We start from the raw sequence: 27,056 nt of genomic DNA, 5'->3' as shown, positions 1-27,056 counted from the left end.
CCACCATATGGTTATGATCAAGGACATCATAGGAGAGAGGTTGTTCATCAAAAGCATTGTGGTTTTCCCGCATGTCCCCCAGTCCACCACGGATGAAAGTAAACATGACAGAGACATGATGTGATCTGCTGGGGGAGGAGAGGTGGCCAGTTTCCCGGAGGAAAAAGGCCTTGAGCAGTGGCCAGTTTCTCAGGGGAAAAAAGCGTTGAGCCCCTTCCTCCCAGGGCTAATTAATCTCTTGCAGGTGATGCTTCCCAGTTCATGTGTAAACCAATCCTCTTGAATTTATATACAGTTAACATAAGGATGGATTCAGCAAAACTAGGACCATAAGCAAGACACGAGGGATCTTCAGGTAGAAGCCTATTCTGCATAGTTATCCATGACTCCTGCTCTAATTGAATTTTTCTAAAATGCCCAAAGGAAGGTGAAAGTAGAAAATGAGCTGGCAATGGATAAGCCTTTTTTTATAAGCTCATTAATGTGGTACATTTGGGTGCTTACTAATTGTCATAAATTACATTTGCCTGAGCACTTCAATGCTACAGAAATACTTTCACAACAGTGCAAAGATATGCATGAAAAAATATTCATTGCAGCGTGGCTAACCATACTGAAAATTTGGAAACAACTTAAATATTTTTCAACAAATGAAGGTTAAATTATAACATAGCCAAACAATAGAAAACTGTGATCTTACCTGAAAATGTTGACATGAAAAGATGCCCCCAAAATGTGTTATGAATAGCTGAAAGATATGCATAGTAAAATCTCATTTTTGCTTTTTTAAACTGCATATATGTGCATGCATGCATACACACATAAATAAACATAAAAGTTCCAGAAGTACACATACCAACTGTTAAAAATAGTTAATCTGCAAAATGGGATTCTGGGGGGAGAGAACTTTTACTTTTTACTTTATATATTTCTGCTTTCTTGTGTTTGCAGTTTTAAAAATAAGAATGTGTTTTTAAAGCATGTATTGTCATGGACCACTCTGCCTGGTTTCAGGAACTGTAACTACCCCCATGGCTAAGGATGAGCAGAGTGTGACCTCCGGAGTGCGAGCCGCAGGAGACAAAGCTTCTCTCTGGCAGCAGATGCTGCCTCTGCTTCATCTCCTTGCCCCCAGAGTCTGGTCATATGGTCAGAGACAGGTGAGACCCCCTCAGAAGAGGGGCAACCTAGGCCGGACACAATCACTTGGTAGGCCATCATGGAAGGTCTCGGGGGGCTGCGACAAAGAGGGAGTGATGGACCCTCATCCCCCAGCTTTGACAAAGCCTGAGTCCCCGTGTCCTGTCCTCTGGGAGAAGTACGTGTTGGTGGGGGGCGGAATCTGGCATCACAAAGAATTCCTGAAAAACCTGTGAAATCTGCTCTGCTAAGAATGCTTTCATTCATATGATAAGGGTCCGAGAGGAAATGAGTATGTCTCCCAAAATTTGTGCAACTCTCTTCCTGACAGACACCGACTCAGACTAAGCCCTCAGATTTCTTTGAAATGTTATCTACTGTTTGATCCTTGCCACCCTGTATTCCTGTGTATTACAATTCAATAAAAGCCCTTGGAGGAAGGGGCTCAATGCCTTTTTCCCCTGAGAAACTGGCCACCTCTCCTCCCCAGCAGATCACATCATGTCTCTGTCATGTTTACTTTCATCCGTGGTGGACTGGGGGGCATGCGGGAAAAGTCACCTCCAAAATGTATTATTTTTTAAAAAATTTTTTAAAGACAGAAGGGATAGCTAAAGTTATGTTTTGTTCTCCCAAAGCCATCCGCACCACGATAACCAGTTTTCTTGGGAGCCCCCAATCTCCCTTCTGTACAATAGTCCCCATTTGTCATGTTCATAACTCACACCCTCACTCCTCACTGCTCTTTAGTCACTCTAGAGAGTGGCCCTGTTGGGACTCACAGCCCTAGTAAGCATTATTTCTATAATAATAATAATAATAATAATAATAATAATAATAATAATAAAGATTACCTTGTAAAGCATTTGTGGAATGTGCTAACAAAATAGCCATTCAATAACCTATTTCTTTCTCTTCTTTTTCATCATTTATTCCCTCACTAATTCCAGACAGGACTTTAACTATTCATAATAAGAATAGACATGTAGATAGATAGATAGATAGATGTGGCTAGTATAGATGGTATCTATAGATAGGTGGAATAAAATTGAGCAATTAGAAACTGATCAAGGACACTGTTGGTCCTGATGAACAGAAACACATGGGATGAAATCACTGAGAAGTAAAATAGAAAATGAAAATCAGGAGCAAGGAAAGAGGAATAAAAATATGCTGGACATCATTCAATAACTATTTGCTGATGGTAATTATAGGGATGGAAAACCCATCAGGCCTATGGAGCTAAAATTAATCAGCAAGTATTCATGGAGTGCCTCCTGCTTCTATTACTGGTTCTGGCTTCCTGCCTGCCCAGTGCCCAGGCTGGAGAAATTTGCATGACATTCAGCTTGTCCAGGCAGAAGGAGCAAAGGAAGCAGACAGAGGCTCAGCAGCCTTCTCTGCCCCATTACATCTGTTGGAGTCACAGTCAAGAGAGACAAGTTTCTTCTGTGAAAGACCATAAAACTAGCTTAAACATTGAAAAGAGCCCAGTTAAGGAGAGATACTATTTCTGCAAGGCAAACGTCAATTTATTTGTGTCCTATTTGAAATTTTTTAAGTAAACATCTATATTCTTTTCCTATTAAAATCAGGAAGGGAAATTAATAGGACTTGCAACAACTATACTTGATTTCAAGGTTCATTCCCTTGCTGACAAACATTTTAGGTAATGAGTAACCTCCTTAATATTGTAAAATACGATGTTTATGTCACTGTTAATATTCCGATAAGGAACTATTGTAATGGGCATCTGTTGTTTTCTGTATGCCCAGTATACCCTTTCTCCTATTTTAATTTAAAAGTCCAGTTATTTGTGTGGGTGGGGAGGCATCTTCTCTCTCTCTCTTTCTCCCCTCCTTCCTTCCCTCCATTCCTCTCTCTGATTTGTATTCACCTCTTAGATGTCAGTGGTGAGCACTTGACGTAGGCTCCACCTATCACAGTACACATCGCTTACATCCTGTGGTCATAATAATTGGTTTAGGGTTGAGCATGTGACCCGGCTACGCCAGTGTAATACTTTTCAGGGACGTCCACTAATATCACTGGGTAGGGAAAGGAAATCTTCTCTTCCACTGAAGTTACTAAGTGGGTAGGATGTTTTAAATCCAGGCACTGAGGGCCACCAGGTGGAGATATCCTCCCCAAGAAAAAAGTCAACACAGGAAAGTAAAGCTAAGTGATGGAACCCAAGTCCTCCTGACATCATCTGAGACCCTGGATCCAGCCTGCCAAACACTGAGCTTCCTTTCATCTTTTAAAGGCATCGATAATCTTCTCTTTGTTTTAACAGTTTGGTTTCTTTTAAATCCTCCCCTGCCCCCCCAAATGTTCTGATAGAATACTAATAATGACAAGCTTTCTTTCTAAGTATTATTTCCACGATAAATTACCAAATAACCTGGAAGGAGCCCTCTATAATTTAAATCAGTCATGCTCACCTCCTAGGAACCCCCCTTTTAATCTCCATACCCACACCAATTCCTTCTCCTTAAACAGCCGATGATTTCTTGGTGTATATGTCTGAAGTGATAATGACTTGTTACTGTATCTGTATGTGTTTCCTCCAGGGTAAAGTTTGTATCTTTGCCCTCTTATGTTTCCACAGCCTTACAGTGGGGCCCAACATGTAATAATTGCTATTTTGTTGAAGGAATTATATTTTGCTGAAGGAATAAATGTATGGGAGAGAAAACTAGTTGGGCAGGTCCCTACTATTAATAAAGATTCCATAATTAATTGAAACTATCAATAAAATAGCTAATTATCAGAAGGCCCAAGTGAACCAAATTGATACATCCAACTGAACCCTGAAAGTGCTGATTGTTAGTAGCAGTTTAGTTGAGAATTTGTCCCTTCTCTGGTCACTGGAGTTGAAAGGCGGATGAATGGTGAGTGGTTATTCTTATTTTTATGAAACATTCACTGTTTTTAAAATTTCATAAAATTCAATAACGTGCCTTGCAAATGTTCAGCCTGCAATGTGGGGTATAGGTTGTGGGCTGGGAGGGAGGAAGCAGGGAGGAGCGTTCTGATAACTAGTAGGCGATACAGTGGTTGGCTAATGATAGTGTCCTTCTTTATGACCTAGCAAGAAAAACTGCAATCAAGTCCAAAGAAACCTGCATCACTGTCCATGCAGCACAGGGTGACTGAGTGAGGGGAGTTTCAAAATTAAAATGGGCAAATGCTAAAAAAAAAAAAAAAAAAAAAAGAACCTTCATAGATCAGGTGAGGATCGAAGCATTGGGATGAATAAACAATCCTTTGATGTAGGCAAAAATCTCAAGCAAGTTTCTAGATGAGTAAGAAAACTTCTAAGTACATGAGTTCGGTTATGGCACGGTACTGGCATGTGGAGTATTTCCTCCCACCTCCACTGCAAGGTGATGAAGCCCACCTTTTTCCACGCATTTCTAAGGTATTTACTTAAATTCTAATAGTGCCAATGTTTCCTTACCTCCTTTCACATTGCTGCTCCTCACTCTGTTTCTCAGGTACAGCTTCCTGGCACTCACTTCCTTCAACCATTGAGCTGTCTTAGTATTTGCCAGGTGGCTTTCCTTTAGCACAGCAATTCTCAGAAGTCTGTAGAGCTCCTGAGTGACTGGCCTGCCTTCCTTTAGTCTCCAGAATGCTTCCTCTGTCCCACCATAGCTTCCCACTTTCACTGCCACCACCCCATACAAGTCCCCACCCTACCCCAAACCAATGCCCCTGCCTCCTCACTGTTCTTTGCTTCCTCTCTCAGCCCCCAGGCCGGCTCCATGGTGTAGGCGGAATGATCGTTTATATCATTCAACTGTCAGGAGTGGGGCAGTCTTTATGGATTTTCAAGGGGACAAACGTGACACAACAGAGTTATAGGATGAGCTTCACTCAGTTTTCAATGAAGGGAGCAACTTCTTCACTGACCAGATAGTAGTTTTCAAATACTGAGAAAACGTTTCCTTGATGTTTTGTGTTATTAGTAAATACACACTTCTATGTTTAATCTTCATTATTAAAATTTCTTCCATCACAACCCTGATGGTGTGGCTCCGTTTGTTGGAGCTTTGTCCCATGAAGCAAAAGGTCACCAGTTCAATTTCCAGTCAGGTCACCTGCCTGTGTCGCCAATTCAGTTGGCGCCTCTCATATGGTTCCCACTGTTTCTCTCTTACATGGATGTTTCTCCCACTCTCTTTGTCTCTCCCATCTCTCTCTAAAAATAAATAAATAAAATCTTTAAAAAATAAAATTTCTCCTATCACTATCTTAAGTTGGGACAATCAACAAAATAAATCATGCCTGACTTGTGTTTTCCAATTTCTATAGTGTAAATACTCCACCATGGTTGTTTTCAAACTACTGAAATAACATTTCTTATACAAAGTACATTCATACCTTGATTTGGCATTTGTTACAATTTTAAAAGTTTGATGTCAGGACCACACCAGTGCCTTTCAAAAGTACACTCACGTCTTGTTCAAGGATCCCATACCGAGAATGTTTTGATCTTTTAAACTCCACTATTTCTAATTTAGCTTTAAAAATAAACAAATGAAAAAGAAAATAAAACTCAGTGTGACCTAATAAATAAATAGGATGTCAGCACAAAAATGAAAATATAGGTTCTCAAAAATGAGCTGATAGATTCCACCTACAAACTGAGCAGATTAAAACAATCTCTACCAGAGAACGAGGGACAGAAAAGGAGATTAAATCAGAAGAGGAAGAAAACTAATGACATAATGGCCAGCCACAAATGCCACAAATGAAAACAAAGTACGTAATACTAGCTACAGTTATTCAGTGTGCCTGCTCTAAATGTCTCCAAACACTAAAAACATTAGGTTCCTGCATATTGCAAAACTTACCCTTTTCATCTGCTGATATTTACCTTATCCTTGAATCAGGTATTGCTTAAACTAAGTTCTGCCAGCATAGAGAATGTAGACTTCACAGGACACCCATAGAGCATTTCATGCATATGAGCACAAATGTGGTATTTTAGATTGTTCCGATGAAGTCATTGGAAGTATCATAAGAAGCAGCAAGACACCAGGGATGCTGGTATTTAGCATTTCCCAGTTTATGTGGTGATGTTAATTCCAATTACAAAGAGAAGTACCAAAGTGGAATTCATTATGATTAAGGACTTGCTCTACCATGTGTGAATTGTTTATAATAGCCATGTCTAGTATCAAACGCAAATACTGAAGCAGGGAAAAGATGGGGCATTCAAAACTCAGCTGGGTTCCCTTGGACCTCTTACCTAGAGTTAAACAAGAACAGAAGTATTTTCTAAAGTTCTGGTGTTAGTTTTAAAAGGCATCTTACAGCTATGATAGGTGCAGAAACGTTTTTTTAAATCAGTTTTGACAACCCACAAAAGCTCCTCGTGTTGGTTTAATATAAAACTAACATATTCAATGATCTATCACATTCAAAATTATTAATTACATAAACACAATAAAAATTTACTTGATTCCAATTTACATTTAGCGTCATAAAGTATGTGTAGGGGGAGATAGAAAGACATAATAAATAAAACTAGAACCATGATGAGGAATTAGGGGATATACAAAAATAAGTCACAAAGGAGGTGTCCTTATGTAAAAGGAAATGTGTGATAAATGATGTGTGGGAATGAAAGTGGTATAAGCTGGATCTTTCTTCAGCTGGCTCTGTCTCCACCAAAACTACTCATTGCACTCATCTCAACTCATCTAAGCTCTTTATGCTCCCTGGAAAACATACCAACTGAGGCCCAGGATGTGCTGAACCCTGGAGCCAGGGTTAGTTCTTATACTCTACACATGTCTTCTCCCGCCTGTGAAGCTGTATGCTCACCAGTAGTTCTATGTGTTTCCCCCACCCCCCAAACGTGTTTATTCCATTTGAGCTTGTAATTGTAATTACTTAAATAAGTATTAAGTACAATAATGAAATATGATTTTTAAAAAAGCAATAGCTGCTGTTCTATACAATCTAAATGAAAAGCTGCCTTGTAAACAATTGCTTTCGGATGAGGTGGGCGTAAGACAACTGGGGCAAGGGCAGGGGTGACAAATCACAAAAACTTAGAAATCTGTACTCTCATTTTGTAAGTACTTTAAAATTCTTGCTTCACCGTTTTTTAAATGAGAGAAATAGTAATACTGAATATTAATAATTGCTAATGATGATTAAATAATAAGTTTCAGGAATTACGCTGAGTACTTCACGGATATTGAACTTGTTTCATCTTTACAATAACTGAAGTTAGTGCTATTATCATCCCCCTTTTACGCATGGTGGAAACTGAGGCACAAATCATCAGGTTGCCCGATGTTACATCCCTTACAAAGGCAGAGGCGACCCAGCCAGTCTGGCTCTTGGCCCTAATGCTGTGTGATGTTTACACATGAACAGAGGCATCAGACTCCAGTCAGGGGGCTCCCAGAGGCTTTAGACCTTCACCCATGGATTAGAAAACAAATGTTCGATTCTAGGTTTTAGGTTTTAAAGCTTAAAATTTGCAAGTATGATAGTCTTTTATGATTTTCTTGCTTTAACTGACTTTTAATTGAATTAAATACCCGTCCAACTACATCAGCTGAGAGCAGGTAAAAGATAGTCATAAATACAGAATGGAAGTTGGGGAGCTGTATACAATAGAAGAGGGAATTACTGTAGTTACTTTTTTAACGTAAATTTTAAAAATTACATTAAAGTATAATTCTATAACCTGCAGACTTAACATTTGATGTATTTTCCTAGTCTTTTCAATGCCTCGTTTTTATTACATATATGGAAATACCATTCACTGAAGGATTTCTATACATAAAACCCAAATACCATTCCCTATGCTTCTAACCATCCAGGCCCATAGAAGTTAAACAATTGTCCAGGGTCACACAGGCAGAATTTAAAACCTGCTATTTACATCTCAGATAGGATGTCAAATTCCAATCTTAACTACAGTAACTGCTCCCCCCTCTCCCCTATTTAGCATAGCTTCAGTATTTCCCAGAACATTAACAGCAAGAACTTGTTGGCAACTGCCCTCTTATTGCATACGTACACCATGAGTAGCTCCACCTGAGTAGGAATGCAACATGATTTCGTGTTTTAGGGAAGTAATCTGGCAGTGAGGCTTGGATTATTTTAATGGGAATGGAAATAATAAAATGTGAACAGAATGGGAGAACTCACTTGCAAAATATATCAATTGCTATATAAATGTAAAAGGTGGTTGGGCTATTATTTAGATTTAAGGTTTTACTGGCCTTAGGATAGAGTCTCAGACCCTTTCCATCCATCCATTCATTAAGTCATCTATTCATTCAACAAACATTCACTTAGCACATACTATGCAGTAGTGATATACAGGATCCAGCACAAATAGTATAATTTTTTATTACAAAATCAAAAGTATGTAATTCTGTAACATAACAATAGCACACTCAAGCACACTATCATGACATTTTAGGTGAAATGTTCGAGTTAAAACTATTATAATTTGATACATAATTTGATATTATAATTTGATGAACTATTAAATTATTATACCCATATTGTTACCCCAGCAACTACACTGGAGCAGGCCTCACTTTTGCCAGATGCTATAGTAGTGAAAAAGAAACACAGGCCCTGCCTTCACAGAGCTCATGTTCCAATGGGGAAGACAAAAATTTAATAAATGAGTCCACAAATAATGAACTGTCACTGTAATGTGCTACCAGAGTACAGGAGACTATGAAAATACATAATAATGGGTCTTTGTTTTTTTTTCATGTTTTGTTTTGTGTTTTTGTTTTTCTCAGGTGTTTAAACACAAAATAATAAAAATGAGGATCTTGAATAATACTTGTATACTTTTCATTAACTAATTTGGCCTCCACAACCACCTAGGAAAAGTGATATTATGTCTCATTGACTGTCTTATTATACCCCTGTAAAATATTTGCTGAGTACCTACTATGCCCTGGCCTCTATTCTCAGAGTGGGACATACAACAGTGAACAAGACAGATCAGGTCCTTGCCTTGCTGGAGTTTGGATGTCTCACCTTTATTTCCACCTCTACTGCTGAGACAACTATATTCCCTCTCAGATGGGGACTCATCCTATTTATTCTCTTGAAGTAACTGTAACTTCCCAGGGTTACAGATTCGTAATTGTCTATATGATGGTATGTATAAAACACTTTCAACAGCACCCAGAAGACAGAAGCTGTAAGTTAGAACCAACAGAAGTAAGGAAGTTTACTATTGTTAGAATTGCTGTTATTATTACAATGTTTAATTTCCCATTCTTTCTGGTACAGTGAATTTCATTTCTTGAATTACATTCCATACACACACACTGCAAGCCTATCACGGGATTTACATACTCTTTCATGGGAATGATGAGATCAGTGAAGAAACACCTCCTCAATATCGTCTAATTCTACCTTCCACACTTAGGGTACGCATGTGCCCTTGGATAACGTCATCCTCGGTAGGCCTGAGTTTTCTCTAATTTTCATGAACAGTATCTATCAATTAAGCTGTTGTCAGCAAAAAGAGTTGAGGAGAGAGGGACAGTCAATAAATGTGAACCATGGAGTGTAACTATTCTAACTCTGAAAAACACACTGGTTTAATTTATACTTTAGCATGTTTTCAAGTGAAAATAAAAAACTAAAGAATATTTTTTCTATCAAATTAAAAAATTAAACAGGTACATTTAGACCTCTGAAAAAAAGAATCAGGAAACTTCCACACTTTCTCAATTGAAAGTGTTTTCAATGGCAATTTTGAATTTAAAATAATGTGAATCTTCTTCAATTTAAAGATGGTCCTCTGGACCTACAGAAAAAAAATGAGTGGGGAAAAAGTTAATTGGGAACGTTCGTAAAATTGGATATTATTTTAAAAGCAGAGTATTTACCTCCTAGAATTGAACAGATAAGATAAAGCATATTCTTAAAGCAGAGATTCAACTAGAAATTGGGTTGTGGTTTGGGGATAAGTTAGATAACTTATGGTTCCTTTATATACTTTATATTTTTATATGTGAAGTATTTAAACAATTCCTAGTATAATATTTAAGCATATTTAGAAGGATACTTAGCATGAGTTATTTAACTGCCTTTTAAAATATGCATAACATTATTGTAAGTTTGGATCTTGATTTCCCCCCATGATACTGTTGGTGATTTTGGAAACCGATCCACGGAAGAAATCTGATTCCAGTACTTGAGACTTGGAAGGTGGAAAAACGGGCTAGTAGGCAACTGTAGGGCTCTGCAGTCAATTCTCACTTATTGTCTACTATGAGCAGTCAAGGCAAGGGCCTCCCTCTAGTTGACCTGCATCAAATGAAAGAAAAAGGAAAGTCACCTCCTCTGGATTCAGTCGGGGGGTGGGGTGGGGGTTGTTAACCACTGAGTTACTCAGCGCCCTTCTTAAAGATTCTACTGGCAGAGGGTTCTACGTTGGCACAGACTTTTGGTTCCCTCTTTTCCGAGGCAGCGAGCGTCTCTTCCTTTCTCAAGATGGTGGCTTAGAATCGTCTAGGAGAGACCCTTGTAGATCGTCTCAGGAAAGGCAGCTTGCTAAAGGCCTAGATCTCTCCTTTTACGTATGACAACACGGGGTAGCGAACCTCTTCAGAACCAAGGGCGGGTGACTGCCTATGCCCCGATGGAGAACCTTTGCCAAGATGGTGGCCGCGCGGCCCGGCTGGCGTCAGCGTCCTTTACCAAGATGGCGGCAGCCGGCTTCCGGCACGCGTTTCCCCAACCCTCTGGAAGATGTCAGAGCCGAGGCGGCCGCCGTCGGAATCAAAGTGGCCTGAGGAGAAGAGTGGCTGCGGCCGGGCGCCCCGGCAGGGACTAGGTGGAGCTGCGGCAGCCTCCGCCCCCGTCAGAAGCTGGCAAGCGCTGTCACCTGTGGGGGCGCAAAAGTTACCTCCCGAAACACTAAAGCAACACAGCACCACCCTTCCCCGAGTCACAAAAATCATAGTATATGCTGCACAAGGTAGGAGGCTCGGTCCCGGTCCCGGTCCCGGCCCCACGCCCTCCGGATGCCGGGAGCTGAGGCGGGGGTTGGGGCGGGCACCTCCCGCGCAGACACCCCTTGCCACAGCCCCTCTCCCACGGGATTGGCCACGTGTTTCCCTCGGGCCGAAGGGGAGGCGCGTAACGGGAACAGCTGGAGGGAGTTTAATGCTGACATTTTAAAGCTGCGTGTGTTTTATTTTATTTGGAGAGGTTAGGGTCCCATAACGTGAAAAGGGTGGGCGACGCTTGTAGTGTAGCGCAGCAAAAGTCACGATTCGGGGAGGGGCCTCCACGGGACGCACGGACGCGGGCCCAGGAGGGGTGAAAGGATAGGTCAGGAGGTGGGGGGGGGGTGTACTTTGCAAGCAACTTACTATTTCATTTGCAACTTGCTTTTAGGCCTGCCACCCCCTGCTTTCCTTAAAATAATGGAGGGGGGGAGTGCAAAGAAATCCAGCTCGCTGGAGGTTTTGCATTTGGCGTGCAACTTCCTTCAAGTGTGAGCGCGCTAGGAGGGAGGGGGTGGGGGTTGAATTTGGCAGGCGGCGCCTCCTTCTGCCGCCGCCGCCGCCTCTCAGACTCGGGGAAGAGGGTGGGGGACGGAACGGGGCGCGGGGGAGGGTGGGTTCTGCTTTGCAACTTCTCTCCGAGTGCGAGAGCGCGGCGGCGGCTGCAGACGGGCATCTCAGACGATGCGGGGGTGGGGGACCTGCCGGCATAGGACTGTCCCCCGGCCCAGAGTACGTATGTGCGGACCCCTTCCTCTGCTCTGCCCTCCCCAAGCCTTCCCAGAGGGCGTGTCAGGCTGGCCAGCCCTGAGCGCGTCGGAGACGCTGCGGCACCGTTTCCGTGCAACCCCGGAGCCCCGTGCTAAGTGACACACTAAGCGAAACTCGGCCCGGGGACTGTGGCGCGGACCACCCCCGCAGCTTTCCTTCGGGCCGCGCCCTACCTCCTCTAGTCAACCCGCTGTCACCCGCAAGGGCGCTGGCGGCAATTGCTGCGAGCGACAGGGAGAGCTCCCGAGTGGGTCGGGAGTTGCGGAGCTGGGCGGGAAGGAGGCAGAAGAGAAACTAGAGAAACTCGGCTTCCCTCCTAAACGTGCCCTGGAGAGTCTAGGTCGCCCCCCGCCGCCTCCTCCTTGTCTTTTTTCTTGGGGGCTGGGTGAGCGTGGACGATCCCCACGCGCCCGAAGGCGGCGGCGGGCTGCTTGGGCGGGGGCCATGCCCGGGCCGCGAGCGTGCAGGCGCCTTGGAGACCCGGGTGGCGGGGCTCGTGAGGAGGCCTTGGGGGGCAGGGGCCGCGGCCGCCCGTGCAGTTGCCGAGCGTCGCCAACAGGTTGCACCGTTCCCCGCCGCCGCCTCGCGGCCCCTCGGGCGGGGAGCGACCTGGGGTGGAGTGGGATCGCGTGTGTGTGCGAGAGTGTGCGCGCCGTGGCACCGCCTCCGCCCCCCCCCCCGCTCGGTCCCGCTCTCTCGCCGCGTCCGGGCGGCCCTTTTGCGTGTCCGCGCTCCCTCCCTCCTCCCTCCTCCTCCATTTTGCGATCTCGAGTCTGTGACGGGAGCCTGAGTCTCAGCCCGCCCGTCGGGGACGGATTCTGGTGGGTGGAACGAGACGCCGCAGCTGGAGCGGCCGGCGCCGGGACCGAGTACGCGCGCCAGGGAGACCCGGCCCGCGGAGACGGACCCCGGGCGGGGGCTGCCTTGTCAGCTGAGAAATGCGAGACTTTCTTAGGTAGGGGCTCCCCCTGCCATGGAGAAGGGGACCGCTGTTTACTTCCTTTTTTTTAGAAAAAAAAATTCTCCCTCCTGCTTTCACGCGCTAAGTTGTTTATCTCGGCTGCGGTGGGAGCTGCGGACCGTGGCGGTGAGCGGCGCCTCAAGCAGAGGTAAGAGGCTGGGGGCCGGGGCCCGAGCGGGCGCTCGCTCCCAGAGGTGCCGTTCGGGGGCCGCCGCGGGAGCCTGCAAACTTTTATTAGCCTCGGGGAGTGGGGGTGGGGGCCGGCGAGGGCCCAATGACGGTGACGAAAGGACACTGCGCGGGTGACAGCGCTGGCCTCTTCCTCCCCCTCGGCCACCGCCCCCCGGCTGGGCTGAGGGGGAGGAACCTGAGCTCTGACTCTGTGAGTGGACCCTCCTGAGCTTCCACGGGTTTCCAGCTTCTGATTCCTTGGTGCGGAATACTGCCCGCCCCCTCCCTTTCTTTTTTAAGTCCCTTCCTTTCCCCTCCCAGGGGGCGGCCCAGACACCCATTTTTCTGGTGAACGCAGAGCCGAACGCGTCTGCTCTCTGCTCGTCGGAGTATTTCCACTCCACCCTGAGCGCAAGAGCGAGCGCGTCAGGCTTCTGTCGAGGCTCCAGCGCTTCTCACTTCTGGCGGGCTCGCCGGTGGGAGTGTGAGCGCACAGTCTCCGGGGGCTGACAGCCTGCTGCTCGGAGACCTCGCGGGGCTGGCGTTATCGGGTAGGAGTGGGCGTGCCGGGCGAGAGCTCAACAGGTCTGGACGCATTTCTGTTTTCACCTCGTACTTTTTATTCCCGTCCCGCTCCCCTCTCCCCTCTCCCCGAGTTGGTTCTTTTGGCACTGGACAGGGTTTCGCGCCTGCCGTTCATAAGTGATCCCTTTTCGGAAAAGACCCTTCCTAGCCGTCCTCGTTTTCGGCTGCGATTTTTGACAAGCGCGCGTTTGACATTTGGGTTGCGGGCTTGATAATGCCACTTAAAACCCCACGGTATGGTCCATTAAGGCCGATTAGAGTGCCTGGGTTATTTGCAATCCGAACTGGGGGATAAAGTCGTTGGAGAGAGGGATCACTTGGTTTTATGAGGCATTGTTTTGGTTTCCAGTGTGAAGGCAGCTGTCAAAGCTCGTGGAAATTCATTTGGTTCCATTCAATATCTTGTGTTTGGAGATGGTTGTCGGCTCAACGAGGGAAGGGAAATAAGCAGTTTACCCTCAAGATTTGTAGTGACGGATGCCCACCCTTCTCTATACCTTCCTCACACTCCGTTTTCAGTAGGGGCTAGTGTGAAGTTTATGCTTCTAAAGTACTCGTAGAGGAAAAAGTTCCCTTTCATTGGATGGGATTTCACCATAATGTCGCAAGTGTGCTTATCAAAGTCTTTGCCCGTTTTTTAAAAATCCTGATTATTAGCAATACACTAGCAACCTAACCCTCTTGAGAATAGGCTCAAAATTGGCATAGGTGAAGGTTTAGAATGCAGAGAAAATTATTTTGAGCATTTTATTGGATTTATATGAATGTAAATTTACTGAATTTACGTGAATGTAATTTTACAGTACTGGGTTTTTCTGTTGTTCAGTACTTCGATATTTGGAAAGGGGACATTTAATTTAGAGATACATACAGTATTTCATACTGAGGGCAATAAGCAGTTTTAAAGAAATGTAGCTTTATCTATATTTTATTGTGTTGTACAGATTGAGAGGCACTGCATTTGTTATATTTAAATAAGCTAAAGTTATAGCAAAAAGCTACTGCTATTTTACTTTTTAAAATCTAAATTTTAGTTGGCCTATATACAATGTACTGCATTTCGTATGTCCAGAATTTGAAGACAGATGCTATTCAACAGGTACATTGAGTGAGAATTGTGAGTTTAAAAAAAGAGCCTTTTCCTAGCCTATTGGAACTCGAGCAGATCGTCACTATTTATTTTTCAAATAAAATGTGCATGGTTTACCAGTAGGTTTTACTAAAAGGTTTGAATGTGTGACTAGCTAGTAGGAGGGGAATTTGGGAATAATCAGAGATAGAGAATTCTAGCATAGTATTTACCAAATTTTATTTGTATTGAATCTCAGAAAAGCAAACAGCTTCGGTTGAAAAGAGGCTGGAATTTTAATGATCATACTTCTTTTTTTAATGAAATGTTTTGACATCAACTTGAACCTTTAGAATAATCAGATGTAATGAATTATAATGTCTATAATTAATGAAGTTACAGTTCTGTGAGTGGCAGGATGAATAGTCAAGCTTAGTTTGATACAATTTTGTTCTCAGCCATGCAAATGGACCGCATTGTACTTTTAAATGTGGCACACTAAATTGGGGCAGGGGACATGGCTTTTTTATTCTGGAAGACAGAAGCTGCTCTTCTGATAACAGGGAATTAGATTCAGAGTTAACTAAAAGGTTCATTTACCAGGCTCTTACTAATCGGATCACAGAGATAATGTGACTTTATAGCTTATTATGTCCCCCCCCCCTTTTTTTTTGATAGCTGGTATTCATTGATGGACTCCAAGGAATCATTAAGCCCAACCAACAGAGAAGAAATCCCCAGCAGTGTGCTTGTTCCGGAGAGGGGAAATGTGATGGACTTCTATAAAACCCTGAGGGGAGGAGCTATTGTGAAGGCTCCTATATCTCCATCCTCACTGGCTGCTGCTTCTCAGTCAGACCCCAGGCAGCAACGACTTCTGGTTGATTTTCCGAAAGGCTCGGGAAGCAATGCGCAGCAGCCAGATCTGTCCAAGGCAGTTTCACTCTCAATGGGACTGTATATGGGAGAGACAGACACAAAAGTGATGGGTAATGATCTGGGATTCCCACAGCAGGGCCAAATCAGCCTTTCCTCTGGGGAAACAGACTTACAGCTTCTGGAAGAAAGCATTGCAAACCTCAATAAGTCGACCAGTGTTCCAGAGAACCCCAAGAGTTCAGCATCCGCTGCTATGTCTGCTGCCCCCACAGATCAGGAGTTTCCGAAAACAAGCTCTGATGTGTCTTCAGAACCACAGAATTCGAAGAGCCAGACTGGCACCAACGGGGGCAATGTGAGGTTGTATAACACAGACCAAAGAAACTTTGACATTTTGCAGGATTTGGAGTTCTGTTCTGGGTCCCCAGGTAAAGAGATGAATGAGAGCCCTTGGAGATCAGACCTCTTGATAGATGAAAACTGTTTGCTTTCTCCCCTGACAGGAGAGGATGATCCATTCCTTTTGGAAGGAAACTCGAATGAGGACTGTAAGCCTCTCATTTTACCGGACACTAAACCTAACATTAAGGATAGTGGAGATCTGATCTTATCGAGCCCCACCAGTGTGACACTGCCCCAAGTGAAAACTGAAAAAGACGACTTCATCGAACTCTGCACACCTGGAGTAATTAAGCAGGAGAAACTGGGCCCAGTTTACTGTCAAACAGGCTTTTCTGGGACAAATATGATTGGTAATAAAATGTCTGCCATTTCTGTTCACGGCGTGAGTACCTCAGGAGGACAGATGTACCACTATGATATGAATACAGCATCCCTTTCTCAACAGCAGGATCAGAAACCTGTTTTTAATGTCATTCCACCAATCCCTATTGGTTCAGAAAATTGGAATAGGTGCCAAGGATCTGGAGATGACAACTTGACTTCCTTGGGGACTTTGAACTTCCCTGGTCAATCGGTTTTTTCTAATGGCTATTCAAGGTAAGATTGTTTTTCTCTTAATGTCTGAGGCAGATTGATAGATTTAAATATTCATTTATTTGTGTGTGTTCTCCAGAGATTTTTGTGCTTATTCATGCAGATAAGTTTAAGTAGTCTTTTAAAATAGGTATGGTAGATCTCTTCTCAACCTTTTGGCTAAGACCAAGTGTAGTATCTGTTCTTATCAGTTTAAAATAGGTATGGTAGACAACCTAAGTGATAGTTCTGTACACACTTTTTTTCAAGTTTTTTTTCCTGAATATTGCTATTCAGTATCCCATTAGCCAGTGGTTGAAAATTCTATTTAAAAATTTAAATAATATTAGTCGTTAACAGCTATCTTAAGTAAAGAGCGTGTGAGTCCAAGGGGATTCGGTGTCTGCAGATACAACACGTTCATTGTGTATGTCCGTTTTGGCTGTTTTAGCATATGCTTACATGGCAATGAAAAGTGCCCTTCATACTTTACATAATCAAAAGTTGTGCTGCTGTATTTGCACACTTGGGAAGTGTTGACTTGACATTAAAGAGTTAAAAATAAGGAGCACCAACTAAGTCAAAGCAATGCAGTGAGCAGTGTACCAGACCCATCATATTAAACGTGGGGCTTACCCACCAGATTCCTGACGTAAAATAGCCAAATCATATGTGCTGATCAAACTCTGTAAGAAAGGAATTGATGGCAACTTGGTGGTGCAAAACAGATTTTTACTTTGAAATGTTCCCACAAGTTCTCAGATAACTGATGGCCAACACGGTTAAGCTTGGTTTCTCAACTGTCGTTGGAGGTGTTCTCTGTCTTCTTTTTTCTTAGTCATTTATAAGTATACTGACATTTTTGTTTTACCTCAAAAGGGTCTGTTAAAATGGAGTTACTAGGAAAAACTTCTAAATTTAGATGTATCCATTGAAGGGGGTTAAATTCTCTATCCATATCCCCATCCCCAATTCATATAAGTGGTGGTTGTATATCACATTTTAAGTGTGAAAGAAAATATAAAAATGTGATTGTAGAAACACAAGCTTGATCAGTGGGGTGTTTTGTTTTTGAAAGGTATAGTAGACACAGGGATTTATTTGTACATAAGCATTTTAAGTTTTTTCTTTAATGTTAGTGATAGTCATTGTTCCCATTAATGAGGCATCAAAGACTTTATTTAAAATTCTCTTTAAAATACTTTTTTGTTGTTGTTGTTAAAAGATGTCTTAATACCGTGGTGTCTCTCATTTTTTCCTTTTCATTAAATAGGAAGCTTTTCTCATTGGGGAAAAGTTTAGATTTAGGCTATGTTTTATTTCTTTTAAAAGACTTATTTCACATCAAAAATAATAACACGTTGGCTCTTGTGTGTCTTAATGTAGATGACCTACTAACCTATTATTTAAATAATTATCTTTAAAAGAATACTACTTCAACTTTGTATTGCTGTTATTCTGAATTGAAGGTTTAAAGTATTTTTAGTAAGGAGATATGAGATATTTCTTATCACTTAAACTCTTGTGTTTAAATGGTAAAAGGCATGCTGTGCTTAAATTTTTTCTATCTCAATTTTTTTGGCAATGGAATTCATGGTTGAATGTGCTTGGTTGATTTGACTAAGCAGTAGGAAATTATTGCATTGATTAATATAAGACATGTAATTATACAAAGTAAAATAATGTGTCTTAGAAAACTTTTAGGGATTATTCATGCATTTTGGTCTGATAATCACCAAGGTATTATCATTTTCCTTACTATAAAAAAGGCTGGGCCCCCAGCTGGTGTAGCTCAGTGGATTGAGTGCAGGCCTGCAAACTGCATGATCACGGTTCGGTTCCCAGTCAGGGCACATGCCTGGGTTGCAGGCCAGTTCCCAGCAGGGGACTCACGAGAGGTAACCATACATTGATATTTCTCTCCTTCTCTCCTTCCCTTTCTCTCTAAAGATAAATAAATAAAATCTTTAAAAAAATTTTTTAAAGGCTTGGAACAAGACTTATTTTCAGTGCACAGTGAACTTTCATTAAGCACTATAAAGTCTGGAATCTGGAGCATGAGTCAGGTGAACATAGTTACCAATAGATCATTAATAATGTCTTTGATAGTAATTTACGACGTGTTAAGTACCTTCACATATTTTTAATTTGAACGTCATAGCAACCTTATGGCAGTAAACAAAGCAGTGATGATATGGCTCTTTCACGATTCTTTAATAGCCAGTGCAGTGATTCTTTTTATGCCAATTTGTGATTTGAATTATAACCAGTAGTTTGTGTCTAATGAAGGTGTAGTATTTTATACAGGATCATTTGTTAATGTTTGAAAATTTTACACCTTTTGGCATTAACATTGGGAACTATGATTACCCAGAACAAAGCTTCTTCCAAATAAATTGAAACAATGTTTCTTTTCTAACCATCGTTGAATTAGTCTATTGTTTCCAAACAACAACCCCGATATAAATTTGGTTACTTTATCCTCTCTCTACATTACATGGTTCTAGCCAAACATTAGCTATGACCCTAAATGATTAGCAGACAAATCAACATGTTGAGACCACAACATGTATTGAATACTGACTTTCGATATAAAAATATTAAATGCCACTAATAACTTAACTTGATTTTCTTTTAAATTAAAAAAATTATTTGACTTTTTAAGATATCACCTAAAATTGTTTTTTCTCAGAACGCTTTTTAAAAAACTTCACACTCTGTTTTAAGCGGGAAGGTAGTTCCTTCCAATGTGTCAGCACAGCACAACAGCCAATTACCACATTGAATTGTAAAATCATGAATGTCACAGTTGAGCACGGTGAAGTATTTTCTTTTTAATGATTAAGTTCATTGATAGTAAAACAGGAGAAATCTTAATTGATGTTCAAATACATTCTTGAAGTAAAATATACTAGCCATTCTAACTTAATATACTTTTTAAATACTTAAATTCAATAAATTATGTTACAAGTGTAAACTTGTAACACCTGTTAAGGCAGATGTCTGAATAATTTGATTTTCAACATTGTTTCACTTTGGCATTAATGATGAAATGGCTAAAAAGAATCAAAAGTGAATGGTTTCAGGTGGTATTAGAGCTTTGATTGGGATTATTACTAGTGTTAAAAAGTTGACCAGTTCCTGAAGCATAAGATTAGAGAGAAAGAATGATGCAAGATCAATTTGTAAACTCAGTCATAGGATTTAGGGCTGTGCTGATTGGCACCTAATGAAGCTGCAAACATTTATGTTGATTTTAACTTCTCTCATTATTAATTGCATCTGTGTCTAATTTTATTGACATAATGAAACTGAAGACCTGTACAAGCACAGAATGTGTGATGCAAATTCTGTCCCTTTCTCATTTTTCTCATTAACATCATGTTGACTGTTTTCTCAGGAGTAGAGGAGGCAGAAGGAAGAGATTTTGTTTTTATTTTATTTACCCCCTTTTTAGTCAATACTTTCTTTACATCCTACTTTTTTCTTCCCCCACTTCTAAAGGTTCTGGCAGTGAGTGTTTCAATTATCTTTTTTAAAATTTATTTATTTTTAGAGAGAGGAGAAGGGAGGGAAAAAGAGGGAGAGAAACATCATTGTGTGAGACATACATCACTCGATTGCCACTTGCTTGACTCTCGGACGCCCCCAACTGGGGATCTGGCCAGCAACCAAGGCATGTGCCCTGTGTGAATATACAACTGCTGGTTTGCTGGCTAGCACTCAATCCACTGAACCAGACCAATCAGCACTCAATTTTCTTATTTTGTTATTTTTAAAAAGATTTTATTTATTTTCTTTTTAGCGAGAGGGGGAGGGAGGGAGGGAGAAAAAGGGAGAGAAACATCAATGTGTGGTTGCCTCTCACTCGCCCCCTACTGGGGACCTGGCCTGTAACCCAGGCATGTGCCCTGACTGGGAATCAAACTGGCGACCTTTTGGTTTGCAGGCTGGCACTCAGTCCACTGAGCCACACCAGCCAGGGATCAATTATCTTTTTTTAGACTTAATATTTCTGATATTCACATATACAAAATGATTGCTGAATGTTAAAGGAGATTTGTTTTGTGTATTTATTTACTTATTTTCAGCTTCATGATAAAAATCTTTTTTTAAACCCTGTACTTTGTTATGGCTGTTTTACTAGTAAAAGGTTTTTAAAAAGATAACATGCGCCGTGTATTCAGGTGTTTCGATTTAGTATGTAATGACTTCGATACAGAAATGTGGGGCTAACGTGGTCAGATCTTACTGAAATTACTTTTTGTGATATTTCTTTGGCTATTACATATTTTTGTAATTGATAACATGACTTATTATAATGCTGTTTTGGGTTTTACCTGTTGATGTTGCAAATGATGTTAGTTATTCTGACCATTTCAATATATTATTGAATGCCTATAAACTTTATGAAACACTTATTCTGACATATATACTTTGCATATATGTAAGTTAAATGGAAATTGTATTAATAGTGGAACTCATATGTGGGTAGAAATCACTTTAGAGGCCTTTGGAGATTTTTAGAGCTTGGATCAAAAGGGTTTATTTTAGTATGAATGCCTGTTGTGAAAGAGCATCTCTATTAATTGGTCGGTTATGTAAGTCTTATCACTCTGGCCTGCAGGTGATTGAAATAGCCTAGTTATTAGAAAATCTGAGTTTACATTAGGTTTAAAATAAGTCTGGGGCATATTTTTTAAAACATATTTGTTCTTTCTTTAAAGATCGCACCTAATTTTACCCCGGTTATGTAGCTTAGTTGGTTAGAGCGTCATTCTGGCATGCCGGGCGTCGCAGTTCAGTCCCCCAGCAGAGCGCATACAAGAGTCAACCAATGAATGCATATATAAGTGGAGCAACAAGTTGATGTTTCTCTCCCTTGCTCTCTTTTTCTAAAATTAATAAATTAAAAAATTAAAAATCACACCTAATTTTATTTAGCAGTGAGTTCTCATTGTGTATTCCTACCAAAGTGAGCCAATTAAGTGAGCAAAATAGATTTGTGCTTTCATCCTTCGAAGGACATCCTGATAACTGTGTGATGCAGTATTTGCCTCATTAATGGGCACTTGCTTCCATATTTCTCAGTCATGGAAAATACATATATTGGTCAATCATGTTGCAAAAGAAGTTTCAAGAAATATTTTGTTGAATTAAGCTATATCTGAAAAAAATCAATTACTCACTGACCTTTACAGAAGGGTTTAAAAGCCCATGAGCTCCTTATTCTTGTAGTTTCAGAAAGCCAAGTGCTCTCATTTTCTTCCAGCTTATTCTACTTGGGTTTTGTATTTCTGAGGTAAATAAAAATATTCCTATGGAGGACTTCCCTTTTTTTTAAAAAAAGACAAGATCCATTAAGTGTTCCTTTCTTTTTGAATTGTGTATGATCATTTCTATGTGACTTTTAATGGTGATATTTGTATTCACTTTACACAGCAAGGTATATTTTAGAAAAATGGGCCATTTTATCACAATTAAAAATTCATTGTAGACAGTGATTTCACGCCCAAACAAGTAATTTTGACAGATTGCCTTCTTTTTTCCTCACTACCTTCACAAATGTCCAGTAAATACAGGATTTCCCATGGAGTTTGTGAATTAATGGGCGTTGTGGGGAAGGCAGATGGGAGAGGGAGAAGCGGTGAGGTGTGGAATGGTAGAAGACAAGTTTAAAAATATCGAGAACAGTTCCAGAAACCAACAATTTGGTCAACTGTCATGAATTCAGAGGACCAAAAAAGAGAAAACTGTGGGGCTGTGTATAACAGAATGTATCAACTGGGATCACAATTTAGTGTTTTTCATTTGAAATAGAAATCTAAAGCTAATTGTGTCAATAAAGCCCTGTTTATAGGGCTACATCACTGGCTTTGCTAGGCTTAGTTAACAAAAAAAAAAGATGAAATGAACATTTTAGTTCTTTTTAGATTACTTCAGCGAAGATCAAGTTCATATTTGTTGAATTTTTATTTAAGCTGCTATTTAATCAATGAGAATCTAAGTACTGGAATACAGTTGAAATAATGATGGTATCTTGTGTTATAACCACTTTATATTTCATACCACATTTTTATGTTCATTGTCATCTGACTATGGAATGCAACCCTTTCCTTTAGTAATTTATTTTCATGGGTTGTGTATTTTTCTGCTGGAATATTGAGGAAATTATACTCTTATTTAATGGTACATATATAGAATAAATTATAAGGTTCTGCAATTGCCAGATAGTCTTTAAAACTATTTATATTGCAATATAGTCCTTAAAGTCAATTATTTTGAATGTCTCTTGGCCAGTTTAAATATTAATGGCTTATCTTTGGTAGAGCTGCATGCTTAAACATTTTTACTGAGTAACTCAAATATTAATTTTGAGTGCATTCAAATATTTTTCTTTTGAAGAAGTTTCAACAAGATTAATAGTGTCTATAGTGCAGCAAATTTAATAAACATACCTTATTTTAGAATTTTTTCATTCACCCTATAGGGCACCAAATGTATGTATATATGTGTGTGTATAGATAGAGAAAAGTCTAAAAGTTTAATGATATGATTAGTTGTAAATGTCTATGATGGCATCTCACATTGAATTTTTATTTTTGTGACTAAGAATTTGTGAGTTTAACCAAAGCATGTAGTGTTTAGAACATACAGTTTGTTACAATAAATGTTAACTTAATTTCCTTTTCTAATAAAGTTAGCCTTTCTTCTAGTTGATTTCATAATTTTCCATAATACTTAACTATCTGTTATGAGAGTGTATTTGATAGCCAGTTTGTAAAAGCTATTGAGAAGTGACAAATAATTTAGTTCATGATTTATTATTCATGCTGGTTGGGACATTGTGATGACTTATGACCTTATGATAGTCACATGTTGAATATTAAACCTCTACCAGTTTATTGGGAACACTGTTTTACTTTGTTGTTGTTATTTTAATGTTTTGTTGTTTTATTTTGTAATTACTGGGGATAAAGGCTTTCTTAATTTCAGGATGATTTTAATTGCAAATTTGGTACTTTTAAAAAAAATCCCTCAAATCCTTTCTAAATGATATGATTTAGTTATTCAATAGTAGATATATAGTAGAGAAGAACTGGACCAAAAATCAGAAGACTTGAGTTCTATGGCTAAGTTGAGCCAGTCTATGATAAACACATCTGTGTATTTCTGTGTAAACTCTTAAAATCCTCTTAACCTATCACTTTAGTGAAGGAGGCAATTGTGGTAGGGAATGGTATACAAAGTTGATTCTTTAATTTTTTTTTGGTATATTACAAAGTACACGAGGAGAAAATGAACCCAGATTTGGTATTTTTATGAGATAAGAATTTAAAAGAATGTAATTGGTGGTACATAGGCACTGTTGTTGGCAGTGCCAGAGAGGTGAGGGGCCCTTGGGTTCTCAGAGCTTGATTCATGCGTTAGAGGTACAGTGATTACAGGTGAGCTCTGAGGGAGACGAGAGCACATGCACTCCCCACACTGTCTTCCAGATGAGGAAATGAGACCCAAATTAGTGGGTCTTCCCCAGAGAAAGATCACCAAATTAGTGGTGTTGCTGGGTTGAATACCCTAATTCTCAGTATCTGAGCTCCTCAGCAGGCTGCCTTTAACATCTGGTCTCTAGTTCTAGAGACCTGAAACATAATACAGATTAGCCAGGTGTTTATGAAAGTTAATATGAAATCAACTTGTTTAGGTTTTAAAGAATATACAATTTCCACGTTCTTATATATTTCTAACCCTTTTATCCTGATAATGTTGAGTACTAATTATGTGGCAGCACTATTCTGAGGACTTGGTATTCATTCATCTCGTTTAAATCTCTTAAGCCTATGAAGGCTTTTAATTCTAGTTTCTACATTAAGTTACTGATTCTGTCAATATCTATGAAGTACTGAGGCAGCTGTTATTTACTTTAATCTTACAGGTGGGAAAATTTGAGACATTTAAAGAGGAAAAAAAGAAAAGAGTAGTCAGGAAAAGTCAATACTGATCTGTAGGGAAATAATTTAATATCGAAATTAAATTATTAATTTAATTCCTCCTGGATCTTTAAACATTTTATTTGTCATCAGTGAATCTTAATATGTAAAGGAGGAATGGATCAAAAAGTCTGCTCTCCTGCGTGTTTTCATACCCATATTGTTACCCTTTTTAGTAGTGAGTGCTAGAATATCCCCTTTCTCTTTTATTGTCAGTGCTCTTTAAAACAACCAATGTGCAAGGTCTTTTTTCACCAAGAAACTTGAGTTTGCCTGAAAATGAGAAGGAAGTTAGAAGCTTAAAAGAATTTTTACATTTATTACGTTTAGCAAAGCTGTGTGAAAAAGAGCTTCTGACTATATCGAATACCAAAATTTATCCTAAGTACATAAATTTGGGTGAATTATGGAACTTACTTATAAACTACATTTACTTACTTTTTCTTTACTGGTCAAGTGGTTGACCAAAACTTGAATAAGACAAATTTGATGGATGAAACCAAATCATAAATGTCTTTTTTGTAATGGTGCTCTTTTGTTAAAAAGAGCCAAGTACAGAAACAAGTTAAATGGCAATTATATTGGTAAACATCCCAGTGTAAACTATAACTTAATTATGTTTGTAGGCAGCTTTCTTAAAAGAGAAAGTTTAAAAAATTTAATTAGAACTTTATGTGAAATTTGTTAACTGGAATCCAGCTGAGTTTATTAGGGACAAGGTATGACTATTAAATAGATTAATATTTTTAAACAGAAAACCCCAAATGAAAGTTGTATTTCTAAGCCTCCACCTTGGGAAGTAATGTGTATTATTCCTCTTTTGAATTTGCCTTCGGAACCACTTTGTAAGCCATAAAAGAATACTGGATTCAATTCATTACACTGTAGTAACCACCTAAATGTTCTTGCTTAATCAAAAATGTATTGAATGTATTCCTTAGCTTGATAATTTACCTTATTTATGTGATTCCATATGATTTGAGTACTTCCAGAAATACAGAAATTTAGTCCTCTTCAAACTTATAAGATTTGTTTTCACTGAGGTTATTTTTTTTAAAAAACCCATGTAGGTGTTTTTATAGAAGATGTTTAAAACTGTGTTGAGTATCCCTGAAATAAGCACCTACCCTCCCCAAGGTAACTAATCTGCAATGGGTGGTGCTGAAGTGTTTAAGTTCTGACTTCTTTTCTGTAAGGTATCAAGGAGCTTTATGTTAACAACTTATATATTCCCTTTCCTGACATAGTACAGAAAAAGTAGAGATTACTCACTTCTACGCTTGATTTTTTTCATGACTGTTTATATTCAAATAAGGTGGGTCTGCCTTTGCCTTGGCCTGTGATGATAGCAGCTATAAAGTAAATATAAATTCCTATAACAGTCTCCCAAATGGTTTAATTTTCCACTCCTGTTCTCCATGTATCAGGAAATTAGCATTGACTATCATTATGACAAGAGCAACTGAAGTCCACTAAGATTACTTAAACCCATAAAATACAAAATTCACAGTTTCTACTTTTATCCCTTATAACCTGAAAACAAATTTTCTGCTCTTTGTGAAAGTACTTAGAGAACTAAGTGAATTAAGGTTATAATTACTTGTCTTTTTAAAGAAATTTGGTCATTTTTATTATTCATATAATGCTAGGGTTGGAATGGGTCCCAGCCTTTGAAATCATAAAGCCACATGCAGTGGCACTAAAATTAGGATATACCTTTTGTAACCAAGCTTTTAGTGCCAAAATTCTTTGTGTGTTTAAGAATTTTGTTTTCTATGTTTATACTGAAAACAACCTTTTTTCCTCAAATATTCTTTCTACCCCAAAAATGACTTAGAGAAGTTTTCACTGGCTGAGGAAAGCAAGTAAAGAGCCATTGTAGCATAGCAGGTCTGCCTATTGCTAATTTTGGTTTTATATCTCTACCCTTTTATTAGCCTTAAATCTCCTAGTTCTTAAACCTCCTAGATGTTGTTCTGTTGGCATGGAGGTTGGTAGAAACCACTTAGGTAGAAAATGCTTCTCATAAGTAAACAATGTACAATGGGCTAGTGTTGGTACAGTCCATGGTACCAGCTTTTAAATACAATCGAAGAAGATATATTTTTAAAGGGAAGGCAAGAAAAATAGGTGAAATAATCTCTAATTCAGTATATTAGAGATGAGTGACCCTTTAACTGATGATGTCATTTAACAGGACTGCTCAGTTGCTTTCAGGGTACCACAGATATATTTACAAGAGAAAACAGTAAATAAGTGAACGCATAGGGAAAAGTTAAAACTAAGAGACCTATGGAAAAAGGAAATGAAAGTTCTAAATTCTAGTTCCAGTGTCTGGTTAAATCAGATTTTTTATGTTTGCGAACCTGTATGATCACTGGGGAATGTAATGCAGCAGCACTACATTGTGTTGTTAACTACATTGTGTCAACACAACTACATTGTGTTGGTGCAAGATAGACAAATGCACGTTCTTAGAAAGGAATCTT

The 27,056-nt window shown here is 39.9% G+C and overlaps 1 protein-coding gene and 1 pseudogene across 8 annotated transcripts in view; both read left to right on the top strand.

Moving 5' to 3' along the window:
* Nucleotides 1-11,039: 11,039 nt before the first annotated feature.
* The window catches only part of NR3C1 (nuclear receptor subfamily 3 group C member 1), a 95,310-nt gene continuing 79,293 nt past the window's right edge, over nt 11,040-27,056 (top strand). For 2 of the 8 annotated variants that reach the window (XM_037063031.1, XM_037063023.1), the window contains exons 1-3: nt 11,798-11,897; nt 12,948-13,045; nt 15,401-16,600. In XM_037063031.1, coding sequence (XP_036918926.1) covers nt 11,850-11,897; nt 12,948-13,045; nt 15,401-16,600 — 1,346 coding nt within the window. In that variant the 5' untranslated portion in view covers nt 11,798-11,849. Of the gene's footprint in view, nt 11,135-11,793; nt 11,898-12,457; nt 12,892-12,947; nt 13,046-13,442; nt 13,654-15,400; nt 16,601-27,056 lie in introns of those variants that run through there. The other 6 variants (XM_037063013.1, XM_037063039.1, XM_037063060.1 and 3 more) reach the window with 6 other exon arrangements.
* LOC118998921 (uncharacterized) lies at nt 16,737-16,902 on the top strand (annotated as a pseudogene).

The sequence above is a fragment of the Sturnira hondurensis genome, unplaced genomic scaffold, assembly GCF_014824575.4.
Source record: "Sturnira hondurensis isolate 20B ecotype Veracruz unplaced genomic scaffold, ASM1482457v3 Scaffold0001120, whole genome shotgun sequence".
Lineage (NCBI taxonomy): Eukaryota > Metazoa > Chordata > Mammalia > Chiroptera > Phyllostomidae > Sturnira > Sturnira hondurensis.
Note: the sequence above shows the minus strand (reverse complement) of the source record. Positions and strands in the feature narration are given on the sequence as shown.